This window comes from Lagopus leucura, unplaced genomic scaffold, assembly GCF_019238085.1.
Source record: "Lagopus leucura isolate 7727_CA_CO unplaced genomic scaffold, USGS_WTPT01 Super-Scaffold_741, whole genome shotgun sequence".
Taxonomy (NCBI): domain Eukaryota; kingdom Metazoa; phylum Chordata; class Aves; order Galliformes; family Phasianidae; genus Lagopus; species Lagopus leucura.
This window is the reverse complement of record NW_024962256.1, coordinates 3642248-3662999: the sequence shown is the minus strand read 5'-3', so window position 1 is coordinate 3662999 and position 20752 is coordinate 3642248. Positions and strand designations below refer to the sequence as shown.

Below are 20752 nucleotides of genomic sequence, written 5' to 3'. Positions count from 1 at the left end.
TCCAGCCTTCTGTGCATTACTGCTGGTGGTGAAACTTTTAGTTAGTGGTGGTGGTTTAGTGGTGAAGCTTGTAAACTGCATGGTTTACGGTCTTAGTCTTAACTGGAATGTTTTCTGTTCTGCATCTCTGAAGTCTAGGGCCAAAGAAAGATGACCAGAATAAACTTGTCTTCCAGCTGAGGAGCTGTTGAACTTGACTGTGCAATGACAAAACAGCTGCTATCTATATTGACAGTAATTAGTAGTGTAATAGAAACAAGTGGATAGCACTAATGATCACGGTTGAATGTTAGCTATTGGGAGTGGTGGGGTGAAATTTTTTAAACTGGTTTGCTTATATGACTGAATGTCATTTTGTGCTTGAAGAGCATCAGAGCAGAACTGGAGCAGAATTTTGCACACCAACATTGCTCCACACTGAACCATAACATGCCCAGGAGATTTGTTCCAGAATGAGTTGATGATTGGACTTGATGATCTTAGAAGTATTTTTCTAGTCTTAATGATTCTATATTCTATTCTAAACAGTCTAAAATGGACCGTAAAGTACATGGTTTTTGTTTTACTTCTTTCATTACAGCTGCAATTTCTCTTCAAAAAGATTGAAGAGCTCTCTTTAAGCTGAAGGAAGCACTGGTTCATGAACGCTGCCAGTTGAAGGCACAACAGCGTGCAGGGTTTCAACTTCCAAAGTGATCTTGGTGGGGAAGTTTCAATTGATAAAATGAACAAAGTACTTTCCAGATGCTGCAGCAGAAGCATTCAGCCTCAAGTTGATACAGATCTCAGTTGCGGTAGATTTACTGCCCCCAGCTGAGTTGCTCATCAGAGCCCACAGCCATTTTAAGTTTATATTTCTTTTCTCTGGTTCGTCTTCCATTCTCACCAGTCCAACATCAGCCAAAAGATTGAGGCATCAGCAATTTTTAAGTCATTTTGCTTTAAGGAAACATGCAGCACAGTTAGTTACATTTGTTCCAGATTCTGGGTCTTTATACTCTGAAGTTAAGAATCATGTGGAATGTGCGTATTGACACAACAGTTATGTGAAAACATCAAGGTCTTTGGACATAGACCAAAAACAGAACTGAGCTTAGACTGAAACAAGAGCCAATTATTATTAATTAAAGCTTCAGATGTTTCACAGCAAAGGCTGGTTATTTCCTGACCAACAAGCCTACCGGTTGCTTTCAAATATCAAACCAAAAACATCTTAAATACCAAGAGGAACAGGCACTAGCTGTAATAATCTGTCAGAGAAGGAGAGCTGATATAGAAAACCATCCCTCTATGTTACATTCTTAGAGTTGCATTACCTTTAAAAGAAAAAAAAGCAAACTGATCCAAACTACTACAAGAACAGAAAGAAAGCATTAGAAGATTGGCTTAACTCTGTGAACCCCATAAATATTTCTAAAGATAGAGAATGACAGTACTCGCTTGCCTAAGTAGTTTTCTAAAGAAACTAATGAGGTTTATTTTGCCTTAAAATAAGGCATTGCATTTAATTTATTATAGGACAAGCTGAGCGAGAGGAATGAGCTTATCCTGAAGGCTTTGACATATATTGCCTTACTAGAAGGAAAGGAAAGCTGATCAGAGGAGCAGCATCTTGTCTTGCCCTATCTTATTGCCTCATGCTGCTGGAGCTGCAGCCAAGCCATGACAGCTCAGGAAACAAGTTAGCTACAGCACAATGGCTGAAGGAAGCTATCCATGACCAGGCAGCAGTAAGGCTGCAGCTGAAATTCTGGTTGTCACAAAGAAACAAATTACCCACACAGGCTTTGGTTTGAGTTTACAGTTGCAATTTATCGCATTTTATAACCTTGAGAAGTTGAAGAGTTTGAGTTACTAGGCTCGTAAGTTTGTAACTGTACTGGCTTTATAACAGCCGTTGCATTTGAGAACATGTACTAAAAAAACCAAAAATCTGAACCAGTGCCTTCTAAAGCATGAATCATGTTTGGTTTAGACACGTATTTCATTAACCATTTTATATCAGACTAATCATACTTTCATTAAAAACAACCTACAGTGGTGCAGTCCAAGGCTAGGAGCAGGGAAATTCACTTTATTATTGCTGAGCAGATGTTAAGCTCCTATTCATATTGTCACAGCTCAAGTTGAGACCGGTGCACTGAAGAAGTTTTACCATCCTGAGGGAAAACTGAAGTGTTTTCTTCCTGCACTTTCTTTGTGAACCACTTTGCTCCTCCCCCCACCCACAACACAACTGCATGAAAGAGTTTAGTCTGATTGCAGATTAAGCCACAGAAGTTCAGAATGGAGGTTATAGTTGGAGCAAGGAAACAGCTGCCTTGTAAAGGCTGAGGCTCTTCAGTGTGAGTGTGTGTGCTTCATTCACAGCCCAAGGAAATGGAAGTTCTAGCTCAGCCTGGAGATTCTGTGCTCAGCCCTGCAAGACTGGGCATTGCCAGTCAGATGTAGCCGTCTTCATCTGAAAGTCATTTTTCATAGGATGCCAGAAAGTTCTCCTTGCTCCCTTCCACACAAGCTTGTGTTCTCCAGAGGTCACATAGTGTTACAGATTTGTTTAGATACTCCATGAAGTATAATTTAAATGAGTCACTTATTCCTGCATACTTGAATAGAGGGCTTCAATCTGCTTCTGGAAGACTTTAACAAGCTCTGCTCTCTTTGCCTTCAGTGTTGGTGTCAAGAGTCCATTTTCTACAGAGAACAGCTCTGTGTGTATGTACAGGTCTTTAACCTATAAAAGAATACAGTTTCACAAGTGACGCTTACAGTATTACATGGAGCATAAGCAACAGCTCTTCCCAGCCTTCTCAAGCTTAGGACAACAATTCAGTCTTAAGAGCGCTAGTAACTGAATTGCTTCTCTGATGCAGGAGTTAAACTCCTGACTGAGAGTCAACCTGTGGGAAACTTGCATTTTATTCCATAGCAATTGCATCTGTTGCCCCAAGCATCCATCTGCCTCTTGGTCAACAGACAGGTAACTAGCCAATGTTTCCATGCCTATTGCATTCAGTTGTCCCAAGCAGCTGTCTTAGGTCCCATTCCAGCAAGAATACAGACTTCCCAGCCATTGTGTTAGCAATACAGGTACTTGTGACAAGCAGGATTTGAAAGTACTCACTTGTTCAAAGGACTTAAGGCCAGCTGCTTTCCCCAGTCTAACCAGATCTTCTAAAATAGCTTTCTTCACTGCCTGGAAGAGACAGGAACAGTGTGGGTAAAGCTACGATTTGGTAATTGGCTCAGGACACAATCATTGCCCAGTCAGAGAGAAGGGAGGTTGGCAAGAATATGTATTTGTAATATTTGTAATATGTGCATGTATTTCAGCATTCAACATTTCTCACATTAACACCATGACAAGGACATGCATATCTTCTCACTGGAAAAAAAGAAGTTATAGTCCTTGAAACTTCCAGGAACATCTTTATTAGTTCCATCTTCTACTTTAAGGACATTTGCATGTTTCACACAGCATTAAGCCAGTTTAATTTATAAAAAGGTGGGCAAAAAATGAAGCCAAGGCAATGCATGATTGGACTTCAGAATTTAAAAAATAATTTTAAAAATCTACCTATAACCCACTGAAAAGGTGAGGCCACTCACTGGATTTTTGCAGGTATCTTCATAGGAACCCTTTACACCCAGTTTTGCTGCAAATTCTGGAAGTGTCTCAGCATCAGGAACCACTATACCTATTAGACAAGACTGAAAACAAATAGAAGTAGGACAGACATGGAGTTATTGGGATTGTCTGTGTGAGAACTTGATAGTTAACAATATATACCAGGCTAGATCTACATCCCCATACATAGCAGTCAAAGTGCTCATGCAGTTTGTTCTGCACTAACCACTGCAGCAAATATTACTCACTGGTAAAATTGTAGAGCAACTGCACAGAGCTCACATGACATATTAATCCCATACAAGTATGTAATTAACCTTTACCCAACTTGCAACTTGATACCAAGATTTCTTTTTCTTTAGCGTAAAAAAGGGAAGGTTGTAGACAGAATATTTCTATTAGCATTGTGCTGTCGGGAACAAATCGTGTTCAAGCACTGGTATACTTTAATGTTTGTGCTCTGATCTTCCAGAACTCATTGTGGGAGGAATCTTACAGGATGCTCATTCTTAATATTACTTACCCTCAGGCTTTCCCCATGTACGAAGACTTGGGCTACAGCAACACTTCTGATATAGACATTTTCTATCTTCTCTGGAGCAATGTATTCTCCTTGTGCAAGTTTAAATATATTTTTCTTCCTATCAATGATCTTCAACGTTCCATTCTAGAAGTTAAAGGCGGAGGCCATTAGTTTCAAGTCCCTGACTTGCTTCTCTGTGCAGAAAAAGATAATGAGTTTGTTGTAAGAAGGGCTCATCCTAGCCTGGCACCTGTTTTGGCTCTCTACAGAATAAAAAGACACTGTTTGATTTCTTCAATTAGCTCAGAACATGATTAGACAGTTCCTTGCTCTTCTCTGGCAAAAAATGAGATACTTTGCTTTTTATTCTACATGTGACATATTCTTAACTACTGGCCTAGCAGGCATTACGCAAGATCTTGTAACCTGATTGGTCTTTGGAGCTTTGTCTGGAGTTAACATGGTGGATATTGAACAAGGTAATTTGTGAGGCTTTTATTCTGGAATTTATTTGTCCAACTTTGCAGAGTACAGGTAATAAGGAATTCACATCCAGGGGATGGTTTATTTTAAGCAATTACTCACTGGCATCCATTTCCCTACATCTCCTGTGTGAAGCCACCCATCTTTGTCAATTGCTTCTGCTGTCTTCTCGGGGTCTTTCAGATAACCCTTGAACACATTTGGTCCTTTTATGCAGACCTATAGTAAGCACAGGATACTGTTGGTCACCAAATCTTATGTTTCAGTATTTTGACACACACAGGAGATGGTACCTACCTCGCCTTCATTGTTTGAAGAGAAGTAGTTCATTTCTTCCACGTCATCTAGTTTTATGATATTACAAGCCAGTGGGGGTCCAACATGGCCTAATATTAAAACAAACAAACAAACAAACAAACAAACAAACAAACTCCAAAAAACCAACAAGGATAGTTAACAGTTTCTGGATTTGTATATTCTGTAGATGGGTCTATATGATATAAAACTTGAAAGACTAGATCTTTGAATGATTTGGGAGAACTCAGGCATCCCCTACATATGAAGACTTAAGTGATAATAGATACTTAGTGGATCTATTCACTACTTTAGTAAGAATCAGTACTGTTTAATGGGGTCTGATACCAAAAGTCAACAACGTTGCCTTTTTCAGACACTTAATGCAGGAAAAGTAGGAGCTAAGTCTCAATGCTCAGAGCCACTTACTGTCTAATCAGTCAGACCAACCATGTGCCATGCTTGCTTTCACAGACTTCCTATTAAGCGTATGAGTGATTGTTGCTACCAAGAATCACTTTGAAGTTTTGCATCCAGAATTTCTTTGTTACTGAACTTAAAGTTTCAGTGCCACTTTCTATTGGCAGTTGTGCAAGAGTTTACATGTCTCAACTACCATACCTGTAGTCCAGTCTCCAGGCATTGAGAAAGTACATCCAGCTGAACATTCAGTCTGGCCATAAGCTTCAAAGACCTGTGCGAGCAAAGATAAACATCCTTTGAACACCCAGCCCCCAATATGAATGAGCTCAGTTTAAACTATATCTTGCACAGGTCTCCATCTAAAGAAGAAAGCCAAGATAATGTCATTGTATTTCAGACGTCCTGGTCTTATTGGTGTGACTAAATGTTCTTCAACTTCAGCTATCCTGATCTTGCTCTGAGCACCTCATGCTCTGCACTCTGTTCTGAAATGTGCCACAGTGGGAGCTTGTGCACTGTCAGGATAAGCCAGAAGCACAGAAGCAACTGCCTGACTTGCTGAAGACACTTCATGTTGCTATTTGTGCTGCCCTGTTCCTCTTCCTGAAGCCTAGAGGATGTTTTTGCAGTACTGTTGTTTGATATCAATTAGCCCTGCAGAATTTTCCTTTACTGCAGATAACATGAATCAAGAATCCTTTAAATACTGAAGACCCTGACAGCAGTCCCTCCAGGCAGAAAATGAGAGGGACTACAACTGTGTTACTCATTATGTCCAAGTGACCATCAAAGAGATTTTCAAGGAAAAAACCTCAGCTTACCTGACAGCCCAATGCTGATCTGAGAAATTTCAGGACAGAGGGAGATATAGGGGCTGCACCTGTTACCATTATACGCACTCTTCCACCCATAGTTTCCTACAAGTGAATTAGAAGCCATCAGATCAAACTTCCAATGTTATATTGCTCAGGTTACTTACACTTGGAAGAGCTTACCTGAACTTTTTTGAAGACTAGCTTATCCAAAAGGCTGTCATTTCGAATTATGCCCTGTTTCACTTCAATCATCTTCATAGTTGCAGCAAAATTTAACAGGAATTTTTTCACTGTTGTGTTTGCACCACTTTGTATCTGCAGGAAAAAACCATCTCTGAGGTCTTTACTCACAGCTATACCTCCAGTTCTTGCTTCATTAGGAGGCACAGTGCATTACTTTGTTGCTGTAGGATTTGTCTTCATTACTGCCATGCTCTAGGAGGTACACCAAGGGGCAGTGCTAATTTGTATTGGTGCTGTCACACTTCAGGAACAACAGGGACTAGTGATGCTTCTAGAGTAGCTTTTGTTGTTTGTTTGTTTCATTCTGAAAATAGACATAATCTTTCTCTCTGAACAGCAGCAGTCCTATCTCAGTCACAACTGTTCTTGTATTTCAGGGATCATTAAAGAGTTCTTTCTCCTAAGGAATAATTAACCTAATGGTGGTGTTATGATCTTGAATTTAAACATGTATACTTGCTTCGATGCATGAACATTAAGATAATTTAGCTAAAAGTTGCTCACATACCTTGTCATATATTCTATTGAGGAGTCTTGGTACAACCGGAAATACTGTTGGCTTCAAGGTTTTCATGTCATCCGTTAGTAATTTGATGTCTCCTTGGAAGAAGCCCACTTTTCCTCCACAGCTGTATATCACAGTCTGAAAATTGACCAGATGTTAGCCAAGGATAATTCACAGCTTCATCAGCCACAATAATTTTCTATGGAAAGCTGCTTGATTTCCAGTGACCAGCAGTAGTATAGGTCTTGAAGAAATACAGAAAGCTTGGGAAAGGTTGGGAATGGTCTCCAGGACAGTCTTTTAACCTCCATTACATGTCATAGCCATTTAGGTATAACTTCTAATAAGTGTTACTTTCAACAAATTTATACATTCCACAAAGTCTTAGTAGCATGTACATAATCTACTTACCTGTACAACTCTCTCAAACATGTGAGCCAACGGAAGATAAGATATGCTGACATCTGAACTTGTACACTCAACCGTGTCCTACAGATGAAAGAAACAGAAGCACATCAACACTCTGTATGCCTACTTGAGAAGAAAATTAATAAAATTTGGACAAATTTGAATAATTTGAAATAGATGCTTTTAAAAGACTGAAGCAACTCAAGCTCATCCATCATCTCTTCAAAATCTGCAGCTGCAACTGTGTGAAGTTTGGGACAGGATACTAAATCAGGTTTAATTTCATGTTTCAGCAAACTAAAAATATGGTAGTTTAGTTCTCTTGGCATATAGGTCTGGCTGAAGAACTCCTCAAAGATCAAAACAACTTGTTTGCAGTACCATTCTGCCTTGGAAACATGGGCACTTAGGAAAGCATGTGTATATTGGGAATTCATAGTTTGTATAAAATGCCCACAATAAAGCCATTTTCATAATAGTCACATAACCTGGAGATGACTGTTAGCAATAGCTTACCTCTATGGTTCTAAGGAAGCCAGCAGCATTTGCAACAACATTTTCATGTGTCAGCATGGCACCTTTAGGGTTACCTTTGGAGAAATCAAAGTCAGCTGTGGGTCTGACTGCGCTTGCAGTCAGTTGCCTACAGTTTGCTTGGCTCAGTCATTTCAAGCTATCTTGATATTAGGCTTAGTCACATCATACACTGTCTTAGGAAATTACAAATATGCCTCATCCTGAGTGCTTTCAATTGTAGATATTACATAAAAGCAATGTCTACTGTAACACCAGAGAAATTAGGAGTAGCACAGAGAATGCTGAAACAACGTGCTTCTATAACCCCTGTGGATCAGAATACAGACACAGTTAAACAACCAGGCCCTCTTTATTTAAGGCTAAGATCTCATATGTTGTCTTACCTTATGAAAAATACATCTGATTAGTCTCCCCTCCCTCAGATCTAAGAAGTTCTGTCTTTGTGCACTTCACTTGTACTGACAATGTCCTAAGTAGAACTGCAGTAGTGGCTTGATATGATTCTAGCTTCTTGATGTTGTTAGAATTTCATTTTTTGCACTGGGTACTAAGTGTTTTTAGCACAGAGTGTTTTAATAGAGAAGCATCAATATGCAGTCTCTTACCTGTTGTTCCACTGGTAAAACACACAAGGCAAAGATCTTCAGGACTAGGAGGCTAGATGGAAAAAGCCACATCAGGGCAACAGTGTAAGGATTATTATGTTACTAGTCAGTATTTATATATGCTTACTAAAGGGGGATCAATCAGGAGTTCTGTTTGGAAACAGCAAGGCAAGATACAAAAAAATCCTGCCAACCTCCTTTCCTAGCAGCCTGGCAAGAGGTTTTTTCAGGAACTAGTTTCTCAAGTTTAGAACTGTTCCACAGAGATACTTACAACTGGTTTTCTGATGTTGTTTCTTCCCAGCTCCTAGATTAGAGAAAACAAAACTTAAGATTGCAACATAAAAATGCGCACCAATAGTACTGGAGTAGATAAATAGATTTCAAATGTGATAGTTTCAAGAATCCAAGTGAAAAATCATTTTCAGTGAGAGAAGTTGGCCTTCCTGCATTTAGTACCCATAGTTTGAAAAAGATGACTCCTGAGATTGTGAAAAGTATGAATTTGACCATGTAGAAAGTGATCAGAGCTACTGAAGGAATTTGGAAGTACTGAATGGAGATTTTTCATTTTATTCAATGTAGTCCACATCTCTTACACTCCATATTTGCACCTCAAATCTGGAAATTAAACCTAGTATTGGTGTATCAAAGTAGTCAGTAATTTGCACATAAAATTTCAAGTAGACTCAACTGTCAGCTTAGAAGCCTGATAAATCCTTTACAACTACAGCATAGAATCATAGAATCACCAAGGTTGGAAAATACATCCAAGATCATCCAGTTTAACTGTCCATCTATTACCAGCATTTCTCCATTAAACCATGCCCCTTAGTGCAACATCTAAATGTTGAACACCTTCAGGGACAGTGACTCAACCACCTCCCTGAGCAGCCTGTTCCAGTATCTGATCTCTCTTCTGGGGAAAAAAAATTTCCTAATATCCAACCTGAACCTCCCCTGGCACAACTTGAGGCCATTCCCTCTAGTCATGATATTAGTTACACAGAGAAGAGGCCGACCCCCACCTTGCTTTTCAGGTAGCTATAGAAAGCAGTAGGGTCTCCCCTGAGCCTCCTCTTCTTCAGACTAAACAATTCCAGTTCCTTCAGCTTCTCCTCATAAAACTTGTGAGATATGCTAAGGAAATTAGTGCATGCTGAGTGTTTACAACACTTGGGCACAACTTCTGTCAATGGTTTGAACTAATGGTTTTTGACTAATATATAAGTTTCAAAATGACTGCTCATTGAGTTCTCAGATACAGGCGTGACAACTGGATAATGCTTACATTAAAGTGTTATTGTTGCCAGAAAAGTTCCAGATGTCTAGCTGGCAAGGTATTCCTCTGCAAGATCAAGCAGAAGTCTTCAGTCACCTACCTCAGCCTCCTGTAGTGCTAGAATTTCAACTCCCACTTTAGCTCCTCTCTCCTTCAGCTCTTTATCAAAGAGATCCATAAGAATTATAGTCTTCAGGCATGGGGTCTTTCCTTGCTCACAGTTCCCAAGCAAGATCTGTGCCTTGTCTGGCGTGTCGCAAATCACTATGCCTATGTAAGCTACCGAAAAGAAATTACATTTCACAGTTTGTTATGAGGACATGAGATACTAATGAATGACAACACAGCAGAACATATACTTACACTATAACATTCATTTATGTACATGTAATTGATTTATATTCATAATATTGATAAATCCATTTCGATTTGGTTCATATGAATTCACTGGCTGGCTTGACATTGTTAAGAGGGTTTATTCTCACTAAAGCCAGCAGACTATATAGGACAAATCTCAGGTCTAGTCAAAGTGAAGACCTTATGCTGATGAACTGAAGATAAACGTCTTCAGTCACAATCAAAACATGTACTTATTCTTTTGGTGTTAACATAAAAAACTTAGATTTGTCCTCACTGATTATTTATTTTTAGCTATCTTCTTTAAGTCTAAGGAATTTCAGATTAGGTTGAAAGAGGTAGCTCAAATGTAAGTTAATGCCTCAAATTCCTTGCATAAACAAGAGTTTTATGCAATTACAAAATTGTTAAGACAGCAGAGAAATTGGATTTGTCTGAACATGCTGGTTCCCCACTAACCTAGTGAGTCACAGCTGTGTAGTCTTAAAGCAAAACCTGTTGGCAAGATTTGCCAGCATAACTGTTGAAGTGATTTTGCTTGGCAAATCCTGTTCATAGGTGGCAGCCTAGCTAGTTGTGACAGCAGTGAATTTTTATTTCCTCCTTACCCTGATCTTCTCTCACTCTAGGGAGAGAAAGTTTGAAGTTGTATTCAAGCTCCCTCATACCAAGTTTTTTCTCATAATGGCACACTAATTGCTACTTCTGTAGAACTAAACAGATAGCTTTAGGCTACTCTCTACCCTCCACACTTTACATCCTAGAATTTTTTAAATCAGACATGCATCTAGTCTTAATTTGCACGCAAGTCTGTCTGTATTGTCTGATTGGTTGGCAAACAGAGTGGGAGTTCAAGATTGGCAAACCTCAAACAAACAACAGTTTTTGAACCCTTTGATTGCACCATGGTCCACAGATTCTAGAAGATCTTCTGTGGACTTGCACCCAAGATACTAGGAGATAGAAGAGGCAGAGTGTTTCCTCTAGGCATTAAATCATATACCCTACAAAGTGACTTTACAGAAACAAAGTGTCTATACAACTACAGGTCAAAGCTACTCTAATTTTTGCATCAAATTCTTTGTTCTTCAGTGTTCCCAAAACAAAGCTTCTTAAAGAAATTGTTATTATAAAGTAGTTGAAGTCAATGTTTACCTTTGTTAACAATATATAGAATGGCATCTGGCCCCAGGGTGTCATAGAGTGGAACAGCAACCATTGAGTAAGTGTAGCAGGCATACTCAGAAATGATCCACTGAAGAAAGAAAAAAGAGCTGAGGTATACTAGCAGCTTACAAAACAAGGTTACCTGAAGATTTCATACAGCTTAAATAACCCATACACATTAGTAGTGGTGTTTCTATAAGCAGTGTGTCTATGAAGTTCTTACAGTATCAAAGGTTCAAGATCATCATTACGTGCCCAGCACAGTATGTACCCCATCAGTAATAAGGGAAATGGGAGAGGAAAATCCAGTTGTAATCATTCTTCATTTGGTCTCAAGCTATTTAACTTGCAAGTTGAGCAGACCCTCTTCTCCCCAGGATGTCAGAATTTTGGGGGAAATAATACTTTTTTTTTTTTTGCTTACCTCTGGCCTATTCTGAGCAAAAATGCCAATAAACTGATCTGGTGATGGTTTACATCCTTTCTGCAGAAGCCCTGATCCCAGATGTTGAGCTCTATCCAAAACCTGTAAGAAAATTGCCCCCTGCTTTAGTGCTACAAGACAGCACTCCAAGTTAGACTATCTGTCATGTACAACACTCACCTGTTTGTATGTCAGCCACTGATAAGGTTGGTTGGGTTTTCTGTATCCTAAACAGTTGCCATTTCCTAATGGAAAAGTTCAAAAAAACAGCTCTAAAGCTCAATATTGAAGCTGCATAGTAGTTCAAAACAACACTGGTAAATGGAGATTGTTTTCAGATGTCCATTTAACTGCATGGAGCATTAAGGTGTGCAGGGTCCACTGTTAAGTACTCTGCACAAACTAAAGTTATAAGGCTGTTTGCTTCATCCTGACAAGCAATACTTCCAGTGTCTGGCAATATTTTCCCATTTCATCCAGCTGAGCTTGAAATAGCTTGCAGGCTATCATGTATTTCCATGTCTGCAATCCCTGAAACCATACAGACAGGAACACACTGCTATTGTAAGCAGGCAGTAATTTAACGCTAAAAATAAATGCTTCATAAGACAAAGCAGAGGGATTTTTTTGCTCCTCCCTTCCTACCCCACCCCAAACTTAGTGTTGCTATCTTCACTGAATTCTATCACTGCTGATGTTTGCTCCTGTGCAGTCTGCCAACTAATCCTACTTCCATAATGGTGGGGGAGAAACGTGGTCGCTTATCACTTCACCTCACAGAAGTTTAGGAAAACTTTTTGCTAGCCTTAATTATTACTATTGGCAAGGGGCAAGACAAAAAGTTCTGGAACCATTTCATTTACTTGTGAAATGTTAAGTATCAACTAGCAGCTGCAAAGCTTACCAGAAGCATGCAGTCCTCTCTGGAAAGCTTCATACAAGGTTTTAGTATCTTCAAAGTAATAAGAAAGCAGGTTATTATCTGTCAAGAGTGCAGCTCTTCTCGCTCCTCCCTAGGAACAGAGCATAGTTATGAATTAGTGCAGAGCAGATGCAATGCTATTTGTTCCAGCCAATCCCAGCAGTCCCCTTTAAAGCATTTGAATATTATTGCATTGTTCAGGAAGTTTCATTTTCCTTCCTGGTTTTGATCTACTCAGATACTACTCGTATGCAGAGGAATTTTCTAGATTACCCAGATTAATATTCAGCTGTAGATTATTAAACAGACCTTGACTAACATTAAGCGTTACTACTTGCACAGTTACATGAAGTCTGGCATCTTGGTCTATCATTAGCCACGAAACTAATGAAAAGCATTTATAGTACAGGAAAAAAAGTCAGTGACAGCCAAGGACTTTTTGTAAAGAGCACACCTAACCCTGTTGGCAAGAGTTTCTGTCTCTTCCTCTTGGTGTCATAAGACTTCCTTTCTATGCACAATACTGCTGAGTTGCACAGCAGAGAAGGTGGTGTATAGCAGAGAGTTTCCACTGATATCCAGAGTCAAAATAGATTGGTATTTAGAGCAAGTTTGTCAGAAATAGTCCATCCCCACAAGAAGAATAAGCATTACCTCAATTCCCACTGACTGCTTGTTCAAGTCAACAGGAGGTAAAACAGGCTTTGGCCTGCTTACCACCCAGAGGAAGATGAGAGCTCCAAATGCAATAAGAGTAAACAGTGCTGGTGTTGGGAGCGGTGAAAACAAGACCTGAAGTATCCAGATCATTGTGCTGGATCAGTGCAGCCAGAGTTGAACCTGAAACAAACAAGGTTTAGTAGGTACGAGTTCGAAGCACTCACTACCTGTAAGCCAGGGTTAGTTAAGTACTTTGTTAAGCAATACTACGGATCGTTTCAGCTGTTTGCACCTAAGGACTCCTGGTACAATAATAAAGTATGCTTATGCAATGCTTTAAGCCTCTTAGGAGATCTCAAGTCACCTGTCTCTGTAAATCTTAATCCATTCTGCATCCACCTCCACAAAAAGCTGAAGTCCAATGATGTCAGGCAGGCAAGAAACAAATGTCAACTTTTTCCTATTCAAGACTAAAAATCTGCCTCATTTATATATGTACATCAGTATACATATATCTCTCAGATCAAGTATTAATTAAAAAAAAAAAAAAGCCTATTGTTCAGATGTGAACAGTGGAAGAAAAACACAAGATTGCAGTTGTCCAACAGCAGGAGGTATTGCTAAAGTACACACAGGTGTAAAGACCGTGTAGCAGTCTGCAGGAGAAGCAGTGTCTTCATGATCAGCTGCTCTTACTGGAAATACAGTCTATGCTGGGGAAGTGTTTCTCATGCTGGCAGTGTGCTCTGCATGAGATACTGTACAACTCCAAACTTTGGATTTCTGCTCTCAAAACTAGGGACCTAGAAATCAGAGGAGGCAACTGAAATCTTGCTGGGAGATACAGAAGCAGTTTTGCTGCTTGCATCTTGTGGCATCTCTTCCTTCACGGGCAGGCAGGTAAGCAGAAAACTGAGAATGAGGATTTCCTCACAAGAGATACAAAGAGGCTACCTCAGGTTCCCCCTTAGAATCAAGTACTTTAATTTCTGAAGTGCTCTGATACGTTTCAGATTGAATAGCCAATGCAAATCTAGCACAGGTGACTACATTTGATCTAAGTGAACTGACTTATCTCTCCTAGTATCTAAATAGGTGTGCAGGACATGACACATCACACTTTACAAGGTGAATAACTGCACTCCTTCCAAGTCCTTCATGATTAATTGAGGAAATCCAGTCAGTAGATAATATGCCAGCTAGCAACTAACTACATTCCTATACAGGAATACTGCCAAGCATTTTGGAATATGAGCTCCAGGTTTCCTCCCATTAGAAGAACCCAAGAAAGTTGAAGGTATTTTTCAAACAGTCAGTAAATTCAGCCATGCCCAAAAGTCAGAATTTGGATCACCACATCCAGACTGAGCAGGGCTAGATCACCTGCATCACATTTATAGTTTTGTAGCTCTCAATTTCCAGTGACTGTTAATTGACAGTCCTGATGTGTTCTCTGGTGACAAACACATGCTTTGGCGGCTCATCATCTGGATAAGAAAGGTTACCTTGGAGGCTTGTTGTTGAATCCACACTACCAAAAGTACATCACCTGAAATGTACCAACTCCCTAGACCTACTTATTTTGAGTTACAACGTGCACATCAAACCCTTGATCTTCTCAGATCATCATCTCAGATACTGAAAGGTCTGCCCCACCCAAAATGGTGCTACAGCAAGAATGGCTAAAGCTCCTGCCTCATGACTCTGCATTGATTATCATGTCTGGCCACTGGACATACCACACCTAACAAGTATAGCCCTATTTTTTTCAGCACAGACTATTGCACATCTGTGCCCCCTTCCTTTGACTTCTGTCAGGTAAGTCTAGGGAAAAATAATCTTTGAAAATAAAGCCTGCTGAGGAAGTCTGAATTCATGTCAGACACCTAGAAGTCTGTTACTCTTATTTGGAAGATTAAGGAGTTGGTAAGATGAATTTGTTAGGCAACTACTCTTCATTTTTTGGACTTGTAACCCAATACTGCAGCAGTTAGTAAACAGCTTTCTGGAGGTGATCAAACAGTATGTAGTTTGTATGTATGTAGTCAACCACTTTTTTGTTACAGTATGAGATCTGAGGCAGCTTGGTGGAGGCATCTCCACTGCTCAACGTAAAAAGGAATTCAGTATACAAACTTTATTCCTTTAACTCAGAGCCTATTCCCAGATATCAGTGGCAGAACAAATCACATTTGAACCACTTGTATGCTGGAAGCTTACTTCATAGGAAGATGGCAAAACTAAACCTTGGTACATCTATGCTCCATCCTCTTAGAGGGATACCAGAGTACTCATGTCCAATTCCTGTGGATTTTCATTCATAGCTGTATGGGAACTGTTGAGTCACAGCCTGAACCACTGACTGAGCACCTGGGGAAAGGACCCAGTCAGCCCTTGGGGTACAGGTGAAGGCAACTCATCTGTCCAGAAGGGTTGGAGCCTGGCTCTACCTCTTTCAGAACTCATTTAAGGGCTGACTGTTACAGAGGAAAGATCTCTTTCTGGAGATCCCTCCCTGGTGGAACTTTCTCCTGTGAACCTAGAATCTTCTGATACAGCTGAGTAATCTTCTTCCCTTCCTTTATAGCACCTTTCTATTGTTGCCTTTTATCATCACACCTTTGTTGTAACACCTTTCCTACTATATTTATCTGTCCAATTGCTACAATAGTAATCAACTTTTGACATCTTTTTCCATCTTTAGATAGGCCAAAATGAGATTCAACTTGGGGTATTTCAGATGTCTCCTTCCTGGGCATGAAATTCTTTTGACCAGCATTGAGGATAGAGCTATGTGTAGGCTACTGGAAAGACTACATACCTGCATAGCTGAACAATATTGAATGAATTGTGCTCTCATGTTCTTGTTTTAATAGTACTCTAATGACTATTTCCTAGATAACAGAAAAGATTAGCTACCTCATTAACTCACATGCAAGGCAGTTTATGCCAAGATATCCAAAAAGACTGAACAACTGAGCCTAGAAGGATAAAGATATTTGGAGTAGCGATCTCAAAGAAGCCCAGTGAGAAAATCTGATCAAGAGAAGCCTGAAGATAACTAAATGTAGAAAAGATTTCGTCCTCAGAAAAACCTGCTAGTAGTCTTATCCCAGCATAATCTACTCAGCATTCCTACATCCTGAAATCATCCTTGATAGGCCAAAACAAAGCAATGTTTAATTTAAAGATCCTATACCAATCTAATCTCGTAAGTCTGGGAAATACATTCATTTGCTTCTATTTTTCTGGCAACCATAATAACTAGCCTGCTTACAATACTGAAACTAGATATGCAGGAATCAAAACTTAATGTGCTTTAAAACCATGAAATTACTGTTTTGTCAAAAAGCACATATACCTGGATCTTCACATTATATACACACACACACAGCTTCGCTTGCCTGAAAGACTATTTTAAATGACCATATGTTATGAAGGAACAACATTCTGCTTTTACTTTCCAACTGTTTCCACAGGTGGGCTTTAGCCACTCCTGTCAAAGTACATGGAGTGTTATTCAGGCTGTGGGAAGAGACCATCAGCAAATTTGTCTCAGTTTCCATAACCAGGCCAATTGTCTACTATGCCTAGAATTTATACTATAAATACCTGTGAGATCCAAAGCACTGCTGGTTAGCTACTTCTGGCACTGTCCAGAAGGCACTTAATCCTGCTGTCCTGATTGCAGAAGACCCAGCCAGCAGAGACAGAAATTTTTCTTCATGAGTCTTCTAAGCATGGAAATAAAAGAGCTCTTCCTTAAGTCCAAGCTTTGGAGCAACTACACCAGAATTCAACCCAAAACTCTGGGTCCTCTATATATGGATGATATCTGGTCCATACAGACTGACTGGAAATGTTACTCTGTGTAGCATGCAACAGTGTCACAGCATTTCTGACCATGAGCCTGAGCTCTAACTTTTTTAACCATGTAGAAAGGTTGGAGTGCTTTAAACCCGAGTTTTGAGGGACTTAACTCCCTGTGACTAGAAAATGCATAGGATGTCTCAAATCACCTCTGTTGGTCCCCCCGTGCAACAGGAGGTGAGACAATTAAAGTGTACTTCAACTGTCTGGCCTGATCAGTGATCAAGGATAAGGTGCACTGGGATCAAGAGTGCGAAGGCTTAGGCTTTCCCCATCCCTCTTTTTTGTCAGAGGAGATTATAGTAAGTCCAGTCTTGAGTTCAGGACTGTGTGTTCTCATCTCTACTGTACCCCACTTTCCAAATCCCCCATACTCTCCAGGGCAATTCCTTCATTGGCTAGAAGGAATGAAGGAGCATTTTTCTCTATTCTCTCCAAGGCAGCAGGCATTGGTAAGTAACTAATTCTATGATTTCAAGCACAAAAATTTGAAGAAAGAAAATTTATCTCACTGTAGATCTTTACAGGCAACAGATCTCTGGTCCTTGTGCTATTTTAGGGGCAAAGGTCATGCTCTGCCTATGAGATCTTCTAAGATTATATTTTTTGTCTTAAGTTTGCTTAAGAAACACACACACACACACGCTTTTGAGGTAATTGTGAAATCAGCATTAGTAAGGTAACATGCTGACACTTTCCAAGCAGAAATAGAATGTAACCAACTGCTCTGAGGTCTTTATTTAGTTAACCACCATTATTTCACTCCTGACATTTGCTTTCCCACAGTGCAGCTCTTGCCTGGTCTGCAGATGTGAGCTAGTGAGTTGGAAGCATTATGTCCCATCTTTCTTCAGCTCAGCAAGAAGTGTGTGTTCTGAAGGACTTAGCATCCAGAAAGAGGCTTAAGAGCAAGACCTGAGCAGCAATTGCTGAGTGCAGCCATGTACGGACCACATCACTTATTAATATAATGCCCTAGTAGATGTGAGACTTTAAGGACAAATCATATTGCTGACTCGGTTATGTAAAGAGAAATAAAATCCCAGAGTTAACAGCCACAGCTTTTCACAGAACCCTGTTTAGAGGCAGACATGTCTAAAGCAGAATCCACAGAGTCTCACTTTAGGAAGGCTTTGCTTTTGGAGCGTAACAGTTTAAGTGCCCTCTGTTTGCCTGAGAAGTACTCTGCTATCAGCCGGGAAAGCACGAGGTCCCAGTCATTTACATCCAGGAAGTACAGCACTCAGACTGCGTTATGGCCTATTTCTGAACCCGCCTCATGAAACCTATTCAACTCAGGCTTTCTGTATGCTAAAATAGAAAGTTGATTATGATAAGAAAATGTACAGTGTCTGATATTTCTGTCCCTTCATCAGGAACATCATGACACCATGACGCTGCTTTGTCAGAAAACTTCAAAAGTCAAGCTTTTGTGTACATTTTATTTCAGGCTTTCTCCTTGAAAACTCCCTGTCCAAAAGGTGTATCAGGCACACACAAAGACAGAACATATTCAGCTCCCTGAAGTTCTGAAGAATCATAAACATAGTTAACTTAATCAGTTTTGTTACCGGTTGTTCCTACTAGATAATATAGCACAATATCCTCACCAAATACACTTGTACCTGCACTACTGGTACATTAATGGGAAATTATCTCCAAGCGTGTTCAAAGATCTAGAACAAAAGCCCAACTTAGAATTGCCCAAAGAAAACCAGAATGTAGCAGTTTACAGAGTACAGCCAACAGTAAGAATTTTTAAATATTGATGTTTTTTATGACAACTTATTACAGCAGTTGTATCACCCAGAGCAAAGAGCAAATACATATCTGAATTTAACTAAGCTTAAGATTAGCATCGTGCCGATGGTGGTTCTCCTGGAGCTCTCCTACCCGGTTCCTGATAAACACGTTACCTTGAACCCCTTGAACTGAGCTCTGCATTTGCACATGGGTAATGCTGAGACTTCCGTGAGCAACCACCAGCAGGGCCATGAGCAATGAAACAACAGTAGACCTTTAATGCTTCTGCATTTTAGAGCAAGCACAGAGGGAAAAAAAAAAAAACAGCAATCAAAAGCACGTACCATTTCGTTGACGGGGCAGGAAGCCAACCTCTTTTCCTTAAGTAAAAGGAAGCTTTATAAGCATAATAGCAAAACAAAAACAATTAGATAGCGTTCACGTGAAAGCTACAGCTTGTTCCCTCTCCCTGGTTTAAATAAATCAACGAGCAGAAAAGCATGCTGGGAACAAAAGGGGGAAGTGAAGTGGTTAGAAAAGAATTTGCTGCGAAGGGCTGGTGGTAGTTTTGGTTTTGGTTTGGTGAGGCAAGAAGGGTAAAGTTTCTGAAGAATCTGATGAAAAATATGATGTTTGTAATTTACCATTTCTGTCCCATAATAACCACAATCTAGTTTCTTTTCTTCCCCCTCTACATAAAGCTGTACTTTCAATATTAGGGATTTTCTCTCTATAGCTGTATTGTGAGTTAAAGTGAGCAGGGATTTGCAGCTGTACTAGTAACAAAATGCTTTGAGTACAGTATTTTTCACCCACTGGTGTAATACTTATTGGTAGTCTGGATCCTGGTTTCTTCTCTTTTTCTCTTTAGAAGCTGCCTTGTCTTTCTAAAGTGCTTTCTGCTGTACTATAGTCACCTATGTGCAGTTCTTTGCACAAATTCATGTTGAATCGTGCTTCAAACTCTACTTCCTGCTCCAACAGAGATTTGCTTTCTGCATACGCTAGGCTGCTGTAGCTTTTTTTTCTCTCCTGTGCTCTGCCAACATTGCTGAAATGTTGCAGCAGGCTTTGAGGGCTGGGAAGGTATTAAATTCACCTACATGCTCTCTTTAATGTCTGGACCTCAGATCCTGGAAATGGTTTTGCACATCTCAGATTGCACATCTGAAAGCTTTCCTATACCGTATGATTTCAGAATAATGTACACCTTGCTAGAATAAACTATAGCTAAAATGGAGTAATACAGTGTAATAGTGTGCAACATGCCCTGGACCTTGGCTTGCTAAAGCATTCAGCTCTACTAATTGCTGTTGTTTTCAATGCTGCTTAAACTATACATTAATTGGGTAAAGCTAACTTACACTGTAATTGTGGCATTATTTAGCAGTGCAGATAGACCTTTAGGAAAGCTGATGATTAAATTCCTGATTTTGCCATGAGCTTTGAATGAACATGAAAAAGAAACAGCTTGCTCTGCATGGAATTCCTATACATTTGGCTTTGTCTCCTCAGCTGCTCCTGTGGCATTTAAGTGAAGTTGTGACCTTCAGCTCTTATAGTGCCAGTCAGGGTGCTCCTACACCTGGAGGAAGGCAGTGTTCTTACAGTGAAGGCAAGGAAAGCCAGGCTTCCAGCCCAGGTACTTGCATTAACTTCTTTGAGTGCTTCTCTGAGGCGTTCCCCCTTCAGAAATCTGGCCTCAAGTAGTTACCTGCATCTTTCATATCCACTAACAAGTTAAGATGTGCAGTAAGTAGAGTATGTATAGACAAACTTTAATTTTTTGTTTTCTGTTGTTACTGTCATAAAAGGTGGGATAAAAAGAGCTTTTATAACTAACCATAAAGTCGTGGCACAATA

At 39.8% G+C, this 20752-nt stretch overlaps 1 protein-coding gene across 1 annotated transcript; it reads right to left on the bottom strand.

Annotated features, from left to right (window-relative positions):
* Window positions 1-1791: 1791 nt before the first annotated feature.
* Window positions 1792-19352, bottom strand: ACSL5 (acyl-CoA synthetase long chain family member 5). Its single transcript, XM_042863602.1, is given in 22 exon segments — window positions 1792-2617; window positions 2620-2734; window positions 3125-3196; window positions 3610-3711; window positions 4152-4295; window positions 4737-4853; window positions 4932-5020; window positions 5550-5622; window positions 6173-6268; window positions 6347-6481; window positions 6918-7052; window positions 7326-7403; window positions 7839-7912; window positions 8465-8516; window positions 8739-8771; window positions 9847-10025; window positions 11259-11358; window positions 11695-11796; window positions 11875-11939; window positions 12599-12707; window positions 13271-13456; window positions 19234-19352. Coding segments are annotated over 21 exon segments (2175 nt in total). The 5' UTR covers window positions 13427-13456; window positions 19234-19352; the 3' UTR covers window positions 1792-2468.
* Window positions 19353-20752: the final 1400 nt, after the last annotated feature.